General features: G+C 39.3%; 1 protein-coding gene across 4 annotated transcripts in view; it reads left to right on the top strand.

Moving 5' to 3' along the window:
• Positions 1–13,348, top strand: part of orc5 (origin recognition complex, subunit 5) — a 108,387-nt gene that overhangs the window by 21,403 nt on the left and 73,636 nt on the right. For all 4 annotated transcript variants that reach the window (XM_078234727.1, XM_078234729.1, XM_078234731.1 and 1 more), the window contains exons 5-6: positions 1,320–1,394; positions 12,103–12,214. In XM_078234727.1, the coding sequence (XP_078090853.1) occupies positions 1,320–1,394; positions 12,103–12,214 (187 nt within the window). The remainder of the gene's footprint in view (positions 1–1,319; positions 1,395–12,102; positions 12,215–13,348) is intronic.

Below are 13,348 nucleotides of genomic sequence, written 5' to 3'. Positions count from 1 at the left end.
TGATATGACTAAGCTAATTACTGAATCATTTCAGGAGATGCATATTCACTGTCTTCAGCAACGGATCCTTTTGGGCATCCTTTGCTTTCATTTGGGGCAGCACGGTAGCACAGTGGTTAGTACTGCTGCCTCAGTGCCAGGGACCTGGGTTCAATTCTGGCCTCAGGTCATGGTCTGTATGGAGTTGGCACGTTCTCCCCGTGTCTGTGTGGATTTCCTCCGGGTGTCTGGTTTCCTCCCACAGTCCAAAGTTAGGTTGAGTGGCCATGGTAAATTGCTCCTTAGTGTCAGGGGGATTAGCAGGGTAAATATGTGGGGCTATGAGGATAGGGCCTAGGTGGGTTGTCAGTGTAGGTTCAATGGGCCGAAAGGCCTTTCTGCACTAGGGTTTTTATGATTCTATGTCACATATTGAATTACATATTCCAAGAGTGATTTGACATATGGCAGAAGAAAAAAGACAATCAACAATCATTATTAACTCTTCGGAGAAGCAGCAGAAGAGATTCGGGCGGGTGGGGAAATCTAGCCATTGTAAGAAAAAAATCCAGGGTGGGGGGAGAGAGTTTTCCAAAAACTCCAGGAAATAATCGCATTTCAGGACGACATAGTTACCATGACTTGTCACTGAACAAACTTGCATCTCAGTATCCTTCTCCTACAGGAACTTTGGCCAATTCTTACATGACTAAATATCTTGCCTCCTTTTCTGTTAACAGATCCTAGGAAGCATTTCTTTCCTTTGGAACAAACCCGATTATTTGCCTACATATTTTGTAGGCATGTCCCTTAGTTCTAATTGTTTCTATCCATTTCAAGTAACATTCATACCTACAAGTCAACCTTGTAAACCCCCGCTGAACCTACACTTTTTTCAAACTAAATATCACTAACTGTAACGAGTAATTAAAGGACATAGTTCTAGGTATAACAAATATCGTGTTCTTTTACATGCTCTCTGTAGCCTCAACATCTATCAGTGGAGGTAGGGCTCAAAACTAAATAGTCAAAGCTAATGTAATCTAACTTGATTCTTTCCATACTAGCAATTCTGATGAGAAGCCTATTTGCTTTCTCAAATGATATCTGGTTGCATGAGAATGTTTGGTGACAAATCAGTAGCTCTGTCCTGTTAGTTACTGTTACAAATATTTTTAGCTTGGCAATAGAAAGAGTTATGCATTTTTATACAATGATTTGAAAATTCCATTCTTAGGAATAAAATGGCAGAGTGGAAGATGCATATAGGGGATTATTATTGACATGGGAAATTGTCTTTTGTAAGTGCTACATGAAATAATTAAATATCTTAATTCAAGGTGTTGGATAAAGCAGAACAGTTAAGGGAAATGGATGCAAACCTGCTGCCAGGATTTCTGCGGTTCCAAGAATTGGTATGTAGCTAGCCACTTCATGGTGATTGTAACATCCTGAAAGAAGCACCATTGTACTATTTTTAATTTCTTACGGTATTATTTCAAAGTCTTAAAATGCAGCTAGTAAAACTAATGACACAGTTTTAAAAAGGGACTGTTTTGAACTGGCAATGTTAGATGGAAGGTTGCTAATTTTGCTGCTGAGCCAAGTACGTTCCCCTGCATTGTGAGCGGATATCTTCGTAACAGTAGTCGGCTGTGACCCAGAAGAGAATTGTGCAGTTGACATACATCCATTAATGAGGTGCTATCATGGTGACTATAAATTCCTCTTCCTTGCAAATTCTGGCACCTTTGGCACTTTTCTAAACAGTATACCTCAACATGCTACATATTTATATCCATGTCCTATTTGTTCGAGTATGACAAGATTTGTGCAGCTTGGGACCATGAAACAGCAACTGCCATGAAGAATAATTGCTTCAGAGTTACTGCAGTTTTGGAGAATAATTGCTGCGGTGCTGAAACTCATTAGAGAGGATTGCTAGAGATTCTGGAAATTTACTTAATTACTTTTGAGGAATGGAAAGCAGGATATTTATCATAGGAAGTTATGTTTATAGCATTGAATCCACCACGATTGATTAGATTATATTAAAGTCTATTGGAGCCATTGTTTGGTCTCTACATAAGCTCTCCAATTCGATTTTCAAGTTTGCTGACGACACCACCGTAGTGGGTCGGATCTCAAACAATGACAAGACAGAGTAGAGGAATGAGATAGAGAATCTGGTGAACTGGTGCGGCAACAATAATCTCTCCTTCAATGTCAACAAAACGAAGGAGGAGAAGGGCAAAGGCTCACAGCATTTGTCCTTTAACTACAGAGGGTCTTCAGGGAGAAGATCTGTTCAAGAACACATTGCAAGAGTGCTGTGATCTCCCTAAAGTCCCTTTACATTCCGATTTCCAGAGTCATGATGGCAGGGGACTGAACTCTCATTCCAACACTAGAATGTTGGTTGGATGATGCTTGTTTTGAAATGGAAGCTGAGATATCAATCATCAGACACTATCATGGTTGGGTCCATAAGTGTGGTCACTTGTAGTAAAAGGTACAACTGTAGTGGGGCTGAAAGAATAGAGAGACCTGTGTGTAGATGTACATAAGTCATTAAAGTTGGTAGGAAAGGTTGAGAGAACAGTTCTCAAAGCAGACAGTATCCTTGGCTTTATTAATGGGGGCATCGTGTACAAAAACAAAGAGCCTATGTTGCCATTGTATAAGACACAAGTTCAGCCTCAGCTGTAGTATTGTGTCCAGTTTGGGGGCTGCACTTTAAGAAAGATGTGAAGGCATTTCAGTGCAGAAAAGATTTACGAGCATGGTTCCAGGGATAGGAATTTCAGTTATGAAGATAGATTGGAGAATTTGGGAGTGGTTTCCTTGGAGAAGAGAGGAGAGTCTGAGAATAGATTTTATAAGAAGTATTCAAAATCATTAGGGATCTGGACAGGGTGGGTAGTTTATAATTCAGGTCAGAAACTCCAAAGTGTTTTATGAAGTCTGCCTGGAACATAAGTTTTGCACTTTGAATTTGGCTAGGGTGAGCGTGAGATGTTTCACTTCAGGTATGATTCAAATGACCCACTAGGGAGCTTTTATGGAACAAAGTTTATTTAAGAATACAATTAACATGTATGGAAAGAAAATTAGCAATACCTTTTACCAATTACAAACAAGAAAAAACAATCATGATTTAGTATCAACCTTAACAGCTAAACACTGTTCCAACGAAACAAATCCCATAAACAAAACCTTTGCCACAGGTTAACATAGCAAATACTAATGCTGACGTGTTACTGGAATTTAGTACTTTAGTTGAATGATATAGAGGCACACACAGACAGACTTGGAGTCAGAATAGCTTCCCAAAACACCAGGGACAGAGAGAGAGAGAGAGGCTCGAGGCAACCCAAACACCACCAGCAGATTTTCCACTCCAGGAAGGCAAGAACCTTGCTTCCAGTTAACAGCAGAATTTCCAAAACCAGGGGGAGAGAGAGAGAGAAGAACATTGCTTTCTAGCTTGATGTCCACCCCCTTCTAAACTAAAACTGAAAATGAATCCTTAGATTTTTTTTTTCCTTGGGGAGGAACCACCTCCTTTGACTTGTCAATCAATCTTCCCCCTCACAATGCAAGGTCATAAAAAATCCCAGAATAAAAATAAACAAAACCCCAATTAAGCCATTGCAGTAGCGATGAAAGGACTTCTAGCAGCCAGCTGGTGCCATAATGAAAAAAAACTGAAGCTATGAGAGCTGCAGAGAATATAATTTTAAAAACAATTCTTAAAGGTACACTAATGTCACATTAGGGAGAAACTATTCCCGCTCAAAAGGATCGAGAGTAAGGGCACAGATTTAAAATAATTGGCAAAAGAAACAAAGTTGACATGAGAATAAACTTTTTCATGCAGTGAGTGGTTAAGGTCTGGGTGCACTGCCTGAGAATGTGATAGAGGCAGGCTCAGTCAAAGCATTCAAAAGCGAATTAGACTATTATCTGAAACGGAAGTAGAGTTATAGGGAGAAGGTGGGGGGTATGATACTAGGTGAATTGCTCTTTTGGAGAGCTGGTGCAGATATGATGGACCGAATGGCCTCCCGTGCTGTAACAATCCTGTGGTTTTTATTTTGTGAAAAAGTCAAATAAGAATATAACTGAACGTACTACCGAGCATCGACCTAGGCACTAGAACATACCCATTGCAGTCAATCCAGCAAATTCCTTCATACTAACAACTGAGGACTTGTGTCAAAGTGAAAAATGCCTCATAGACTTGTCAAACTTCAGTGACCATTACCAAGTGGCTTGGTGGCAGTGCCACTGATAGATCTAGCCGAGCCCTGAAGAATAAAGCAGCTAGACTGGGCCTGCAACAGGTGGTTATAGCCAGCATAAGGTGAAAACGCCAATCTACCTGTCCCTGATGCACCTATTCCGGATGGTATTGGGCTGAGTGGCCTCTGCACAGTCCTTGCGGAAACCAATTCCACTATCACTCTGTGGACACCCTACAACATGTTCTACACTACAACACTCAACAGATCTAAGTTCAGAAATGGACATCTATGAAATGCAATGGACAATCAGCAGCATTGCTTTGAAGTCAAGGCAGCATTTGTCCAACTGGCATCAACTAACCCAAGCAAAATTGAAAGTGATGGGAACTGGAGAAACTCACCAATGGTTGGAATGATAACCTAGTGCAAAAGAAGATGGTTTGGTCTTAAACAACCACATTATCTTAGTTCCAGGCGATTGCTACAGGAGTTCCTCAGGGCAGTGCTCAACCATCTTTTACCTGCTTCATTGATGACCTACCTCTATCATAGGGTCAGAAGTGAGGATATTCGCTGATGATTGCGGAATGTTCAGTCCTATTTGTAACTCCTCCATAATGAAGCAGTCCAAATCCACATGCAGCAAGGCCTTGACAACATTCATAGAAGAATTGAATCACAGAATCCCTACAGTGTAGAAGGAGGCCATTCAGCCCATCGAGTCTACACTGAGAACAATCCCACCCAGGCCCGATCTCCTCAACCTCATGTATTTACGCTGCTAGCCACCTGACATTAAGCAGCAATTTAGCATGGCCAATCAACCTAACCTGCACATCTTTGGACTGTGGGAGGAAACCGAAGCACCTGGAGGAAACCCACGCAGATATTGGGAGAACGTGCAAACTCCACGCAGACAGTCACCCAAGGCTGGAATCGAACTCGGGTCCCTGGACCTGTAAGCAGCAGTGCTAACCACTGCACCACCGTGCCACCCTTGGGTGGCATTGATGAAGCCATCAATGAGTGGCATGGAATCTATTTGGATGTGGCTGCTATGGATTGGATAACTGGCACTACTAAGGTTTGCAGGCATGCTAACTGTGTGTGGCGCTGTGGAACATATAGCTATTAGATATGAAATCCTGACTGATAGAGATTGTTAGGTAGGTGAACAATATGGGGGAATGGTGGATTGAGTCGTTGAGGCTATTGGCACTGTTGGTTGGATATGGCACTTGATGTATGTAAAGTCATTCAACTTCTTGCACCACTGCATCCCAAGGGGCTAGACTCATGGCATTGACCTCCATGGCTAACTGCTCCCAATGCCTTTTTACCGTTCTGAAGAGCTGTCTGTCCCTTGTCAGATACAGGATATCTTTACTTCCAAATCTTCCAAAACCTTCATAGCTGCTTAAGAGTTCATCCTCTCCCCATGTTGTGCCATTCTTCTCTGCTTCCTAGGTCAAATTAATTTCTGGTTTGATTCCCTACATTACCTCCAGCTGGAATCTTAAATCTTCATCTCCATCTCCATCTTAAAGAGATGTAGGTTAACTTTAAGAAGTGATAGGAAATTACAATTTTGAGCCCACCTACTGATGTCCTCAGTCGATGAACAGTGCACTCAAATGCTACTTACCAGGCGTCACAATGATAGTGTTTTGTCTGCCTTATAAGCTGAGCGTGGGCTAATCGTGCACAGCAATCCCTTTGAGGGAAGGTTCAGGAAGTTGTCCAATTTGGCCCCCACTTCTCTATCTTTTAATACAAAACTTAAACCTGTCTATGATGAAGCTAGTGGTTGGTTATCTGTCCTAATATTTCCTCAAGTGACTTGGGTGTCAAACATTCAATAATGCTTCTGTGAAGCACCTTGGAATAATTTATGATGTTAAAAGTACCATCTATGTTTCCTTATGTTGTGGTCTGTCTATAATTTAGAACTTAATTGAATTTTAACAAGTTTAGTAAATACTCATGATATCTGGTTTTTGAAAATGAGTTCACTTGATGCAATAGCCGTTTAGAGCTTTAAATGGATCATATCAGTTCTTCATTTTCAAAATCAATGCTCTTATCTACACAGTGAGTTCTTGATCTTGGCCAAGCTGCTGTAGGAAAGTACCTCACAGGGATCTTATGAATGACTTCCCACTAGGAGGCTTGCACTCCTGGGCAACTGTAGAACAGCATTATACCAAACTTGCTTGTGGGAGTTATGACACTGAGGAGAAACTACTAACAAAGAAAGATGCAATTTATTATATTTACTTGATACTATCTGTCCCATGCACATGCTATTAAGATTTTTAAAATTGAGCTACACATTATGGTAGGGAATGGCCTAGTGGTATTATCGTTAGACTATTAATCCAGAAGCTCAGCTAATGTTCTAGGAACCTGGGTTCGAATCCCACTACAGCAGATGGTGGAATTTGAATTCAATTTTAAAAACATTATCTAGAATTAAGCATCTACTGATGATCATGAAACCATTGTTGATTGTCAGAAAAACCCATCTGATTCACTAATGTCCTTTAGGAAAGGAAATCTGCTATCCTTACCTAGTCTAAATGTAACTCCAGAGCCACAGCAATGTGGTTGACCCGCAACTACCATCATGCAACTAGGGATGGGCAATAAATGTTGGCCAGCCAGTGATGCCCATGTCCCACAACTGAATTTAAAAAATCAAAAGGATGAGAGAAATGGGCATCCTGGTATCTTGGTATTATACTTTGTATTAAATCTTCTGCACTAACTGGAGTCAGTTATCAGGTGTTCAATGATCCTGAATATATTATTTAGAGATTACTTGCATTTACAGTTGACACGAAGTGTGGAAATGTAGCAAACAATGTGGATGATAGGAATGAACTTAAGGAGAACATAGATTGGTGAAATGGGCATAGCAGTTACAAATAATGTAGCTATGTCTGAACTGGTTCATTTTGGTAGGAAGAATGAAAAGGCAATATGCCCTAATTGGGATTATTTTAAAGCAGATGCAGGAACAGAGATCTTGTATACCCACATATGTCTTTTGAAGCTAGAAGGGTGTGTTGAGAAGAATGCTTAAAAGGCATGCAAGATTGTTGGCTTTATAAATACAGAAGAGTTCAAAAGTAAGTTCACTGCTAAGCCTTTATAATTCACTTGTTAAACCTCAGCTGGAGTATTATGGCCAATTCTGTGTGCCAAACATTAAACATGTGAAGACTTTAGAGATAGTGTAGAGCAGATTTACTAGAATTATATTTGGGATGAAAGACTTCAAAATGTGGGGAGACTAGAGAAACCTTGGTTATTCTCTTTCGAACAGAGGGGTTATGGGGAGATTAGATAACCGTGTTCAGAATCATGAAGGGTTTTGATGGAGTAAGTAAGAAGAAATTGTTTCTGTGAAAGCCAGATTGCACTGCCTGAAAGGATACTGGAAACAGATTTAGTAACTTTCAAAAGAGAACTGGGTAAATTATTGGAAGCATAAATGGTTACAGCACAGAAGGTGGCCATTTGGCTATGCCAGCTCTCTGCAAGAACTGTGCACCTAGTGCCACTCCCCTGCCTTTCCCCGTAGCCATTTTAGTTTTTGCTCTTCGGATAATGATCCGAGTCTCTTCTGAAAGCTATGATTGAATTTTCCTCCATCACACACTCAGACAGTGCGTTCCAGGCCCTAATGACTCACTGCGAAAGTAACTTTTCCTCATGTTACTGTTGCTTCTTTTGCCAATCATTGAAGGGAAAATGTTTACTGGGCCATGGGGAAGGAATATGCAGGAGGGACTAATTGGATGGTTTTGTCAAACCCCTGCCCCAGGCGCAATGGTCCAAATGGCCTTTTCCTGCGCTATATCATTCTACGAAGTTGGATAAAACATGTAAATAGATCAATGTCTTGTGAATTTTCATGCAGAGAAGTGAGAAACTGCATGCAGTAAAGTGGATGAGAACTCCATGGATTATGTTGAAATTGGTGTGTCTCAATTTCAATTTTTATTGAGATTTTGTTACTCCGTATTAGTTGAACATAAGATTATCAACAAAGCATTGAATTAAATAATCTAAACAATGAAATACATGTGAAGACATCATGATCAAGCTGTGCAGTGCTCTAATCAGACCATACTGTATGGACTGTCTGGTATTGTCGTTTGAGAAACAAGGGAGACGTTTATGCATTGGAGGTGTGCATTGCAAAATTACCTGGCTGGTTCCTGTGTCAAAGGTCTGGACTATGAGGAAAAAATTGAGGAAATTTGGACTTTCAACCACAAAAGGAGACATGCAAGAAGTGATCTAGTATATTAATAGTATAGAAAAATGATTAAATTATGTGAAGAGGACCAAGGTCACAGGTGGAGCAACAAGTCGTAGGAAGAAAGCATTTTTTGTGAATGGTCAAGCATTTGGCTCACCAATATTGAGATGTGAATTTATTCCAGACAATTCAAGGTAATGCCCTACCTATATCTGTAATAACTAAGTACAATGTCCTTTGTTTTAAAATGCTTTTTATTAAAATATAAAAATATCCTGACAATGTTTTTTCCTTTTAAAAAAGGAACTTTTTTCCTTTTGAAGTTTGTTTCTCAAATTCAGCTCTTGAAATTCAGAGTGATAACAAAAGGCTAGTACTTATGCTGCAGGTGTATAAGAAATGTACAGCTCAGCATTGATAAATTGCTTAATTCTATACTTAATCGGTACCTGATCCTGAGTGTCATATACATCCAACTGTTGTCAATGATCCCAGTAATCGGGCTGTCAGTTTTCCATTAAAGTGAGTAAATGCAGCATCGCACATTCTGTTATTTAGGACCTCACAACTGTCCTTTGTGCTAATGGTTAGGCTCTTCAAATCACTGGAGAAATATCTTGATAAGATTACTCAACATTCAGAAGTAGTGTTTATCACTTATGTCAATTAAATCTAATATTTAATGACTTTTGAACAATGGCTGAATATTTTTCATTTCAGTGGACATTGATGGTACCTTTGTGCAATTATGATATATGGCCTCTCTTATTTCTGTTTGCAGTTATCAGCCAGTATGTATGGTGAAAGTGGAATACTAATCTATGTACGCTGTATAGTGAGCCGTCAGTGCCTTTTTAAAAACTTGATAGATTACATAGTCCAAAAGGATGAATTTTCCATCCATCCCAAAACAATATGACTTAAAAAAAATAGAAATTTACCATAACATCTGAAGATTTTTTTTAGAATGCAGTGGCTTGAACCTCAGCATGAAAGTATTGGATAATACCATATGGTTTTATGGATTTAAGATAAATCTTTGAATTTTTCAGTAAAACTTTCATTTGAAGAGTTTCAAAATTGTTACTTAAGAGGAACTTGTTTCCACTCTTCACACTTGGATTATGCTGCATTCTTTTTCAAAATGCAAATATATGTACTTTGGAGTATTGTGTACAGATTGTCTTTTTAACAGGATAGCCAATTATCCATTTTCAGTAAGTGAAATTCTATAAACATAAGCATATCCCAAAAGTGTACTCCTTAATTTGTATCTGGTTTGTACATCCATTACCCCTGCTTTCGATGACCTGTATTAGCTGCTGGTCCAATATGAATCAAATTTAAAATTTCCATTCTTGTTTTTAAATCCCTCTATGACTCACTCTGAAACCTCCTCCAGCCCTCCAAGATCGCAACACATTTCCAGTTCTGGCCTCTTGGATATCAACAATTTTCTTCGCTACTCCGTTCATAATCTCGTCTTCAGCTGCCATTGTCTAAAGCTGTAGAATTCTTCTTAAAGCTCTCCACCTTTAAAAGTGCTCCTTAAAACTGACTTCTTTCACCATGCTTTTGTTCAGTCACCAGATCAGTATCTCTTTGGGCAGCTAAGTGTCAAATTTTGTTTGATAACCCTCTTGTCAATCACCCTGAAATGCTTTGCTACAATAATGGTGTTATATAAATATAAGATGTAATTGTTAACCTGCTGGTACAAGTTGAGTGTATTTGAATGAGGCTTTCTACGTTTTGGACATAATTGCGTGCTCGGGCTTTCCCTGAAGCTCAGAGCACCACTATCTAAGTGTTGTGTGTGTATAGAGTTACATTGGATTTCTGAGTGAATGAGAGTGTTTAGTATGTGTCAGTATAGCAGGATGTAAACCTGTTACATCTACCTATTGACTCAGAAAACACTTGAAGTAGTAGATATAAATGATTCCAATATGTCACACTGTCACTTGGATTGGACTGTATAGATTTTAGACCAGAAACCAGCTCAATGTTGCCATTGGGCGATTACTTTAAGTGAATATCAGAATTTGGGTAGTAAAAGTTAATTTGCAGTTTGCATATCTATATTTTGTAGTTTGCACCAAAGCTATGCTTCTACAAGTGCCAGGAAAAATCAGAATTCCTTGGCTCTTGGACCATTTTTTCTGTACTTCCATTTCTACCTGCACTCATCACCCCCCCCCCCCCCCCCCCCCGTCCCAACTATTTATAAGTTTTGTGTCTTTAAGTGGTTTTAATTTCGTTTATTGTGCCTCTTTATCACTCACAGCTAATGGGCGGGATTCTCCGGCCATTCACACCAGCGGGATTCTCCTGTCCTGCTGCAGTGAATGGAGATTTGGCTGAGCACCAAAATTCTCAGTCCTCTGGCGGCGGTGGCGGGACGTGAATAGCTGGAGCATTCCAACCATTATTTCAGCCATTCATGTATCTCCCGTTTTATAATTTAGTACTTCGCAGCTAATTTTGTTCCTTGCATTTAGTTTGTTTTTGTAACTCTTTCCACTCCACTCTTCGTTCCTTGAAGTATTGATCTGCAATCTCTTCCAGTTCTGAAAAGTCTGCAAGAGAAGTTATCTGTAGATTCCATATGCGGGCTGACCTGTTGTGTGTTTCTAGCACTGTCTTATTATTTCCAATTTTCAGCATCTGCAATTTTTAGTTTTTTTACAAATTTAATTTGTGAAACTTCATTATAGTGGTGGATGAGAGTAAACCGTTTGTTTGCCGTCTCACCCACAGTAGGTCTGCAACATGGAAAGATCAAAGAGATGACAAGGTGGATAAGATGTCTAAAAGGAAGGGGCTTAGGGTAGAGTCTTTAAATATATACCACTCCCATACTATTTAGGGATTTCTGTTGCACTGTATTAATTCTGGGTAGGTCAAGGAGAAACTCCATAGTGAAACAATAAGTGTGAAGTTAGATGAGATGAGACTATTTCCAATCCAGTTGCTGCTAGTAATGTTAATATCCATTTCAAATAGAGTTTAACTTGTTTGTTCCATTCGGTTTAATTACTGTATGTCACATGATTTTATGACAAAGGAAACTAATGATTTTTTTCTTCAAAATGTGCTCTTTTAGATGACACTTTTTAAAAAGAGCACTTCAATTGTGACACTGGTATGAACATGTTAAAGTAGGGCATCTCTCCCTTCTAGGATGCTCTGGCGATCAAAAATATGAGGAACCACATGTATCCCATGGAATTACTTCTTGCAATATGGATAAAGCTGCAGATCAGTTTAAATACTCCTCAGGCCCTTGTAGCGTGCTTATCTAGAATCAGCAAAGGTCTCCTTAGCTCACAGTTTTCTTTCCTGAGAGTCAGACTACATCATTGTAGCCCGACAGATTGCCTATAGTCAAGCAACTAGCAGTTTGTGACACCTTTTTGTAACAATTGCAAGTTGATAAAATTAATATTAAAAATCTGACATACTGAGACAAAATGGGATAAAAATGCTTTCTTCCTGTTCCTTCCTGCTCCTTCCATGTTCCTTCCTGTTTAGGAATAAGTTGTGCAATGACTAGAATGTTTAACTAAATGTATTTTAATAGTGTTCATTTTGCCTCACTCACAGGCTGAAGTAAATGCAACTGTTATCTTCCTCAGTGAGATTGTTTGGGAAAAATTTCGACCAAATACAGGCTGCTTTGAGCCTTTGATCTTGCATTTTCCTGACTACAGTAAAGGTAAAAGAACACTAGTTTTCATTCTTTGATTAGTAATATACAATAACACTATAGAAAACGTTTTTAAAAAAGACTTGCACTTATAAAGCATAGTGGCATACTTTTGAAGTATGTTGGAAACATGGCAGTTGGTACATAGCAAACTCTCCAATGTTAATGACCAGATTATCAGTTCTTTTTGTGATTTTTGATTGAGGGATAAATATAATATTATAGGTATATAACAGATGCTGTCAGACCTGCTGAGTTTCTCCAGCATTTTCTGTTTTGTTTCAGATTCCAGCACCCACAATATATTTCCTTTATCTGAGGGATAAATATTGGCCAGGACACTGGGGATCACTTCATAGTACCATGGGAACTTTTATTTCCCCCTGAAAAGGCAGATTGAGCTTTGGGTTAAGGTGTCACCTGAAAGATGGCACCTCTAACAGTGTAGTACTCCCTCGGTGTGGTACTGGAGTCTTAGCCTAGATTTTTCTACGGAAGTCTCTGGAGTGGGATCTGCATCAATGTCAGAAAGCTATGGGCTTGAGAACATGACCAACTGAGCTACAGCTCACGCACATGATGCATATTTACAAACTTTATTGTGTGAATCAAAGTTAAATTGTTTGTTTTCAATCACTGCAGTTCAATGAATTGAAATTCGATATTGGGGATATTTTTCCCCAAAATGGACGTTTTTGAGTCGGGCTGTTTTTTTTAGAATTTCTTCTGTTCTTAGCCTTAACTGAATAGCAGCAGTTATTTTGGTCCACGCAATAAAAGGTGATGAGTGAATGGGTAGAAGTTGTATTTTTAACACCAGCATCCCTCCAAACAGATGAGATGTCTTGTCTTCAAAATACCTTGAATAAGTAATGTAACAGTGCTTCAGAAATGGCATACAACCATGGAACTTGGACCAGTAACTGTAGGTTTCAAAGGGTTTTTAGTGCCTTTTTGAGCAATGAGGGATTGCCAATTATGCAGGTTGTGGCAGATGATTCCCAAAGTTCATCCATTTACAGACTAATAGAGAGGTTCATTAGAACCAGAAACTTAATGTGCTGCAAATGCTTTTGGGCAGTTGTACCTTTTTGAAGTAATGGGAGCAAGATGGTAAATGTGATTAAGTCTTCATTCATGGGG

Source organism: Mustelus asterias, chromosome 19 (assembly GCF_964213995.1).
Source record: "Mustelus asterias chromosome 19, sMusAst1.hap1.1, whole genome shotgun sequence".
NCBI lineage: Eukaryota > Metazoa > Chordata > Chondrichthyes > Carcharhiniformes > Triakidae > Mustelus > Mustelus asterias.
This window is presented reverse-complemented; position numbering and strand designations above follow the sequence as displayed.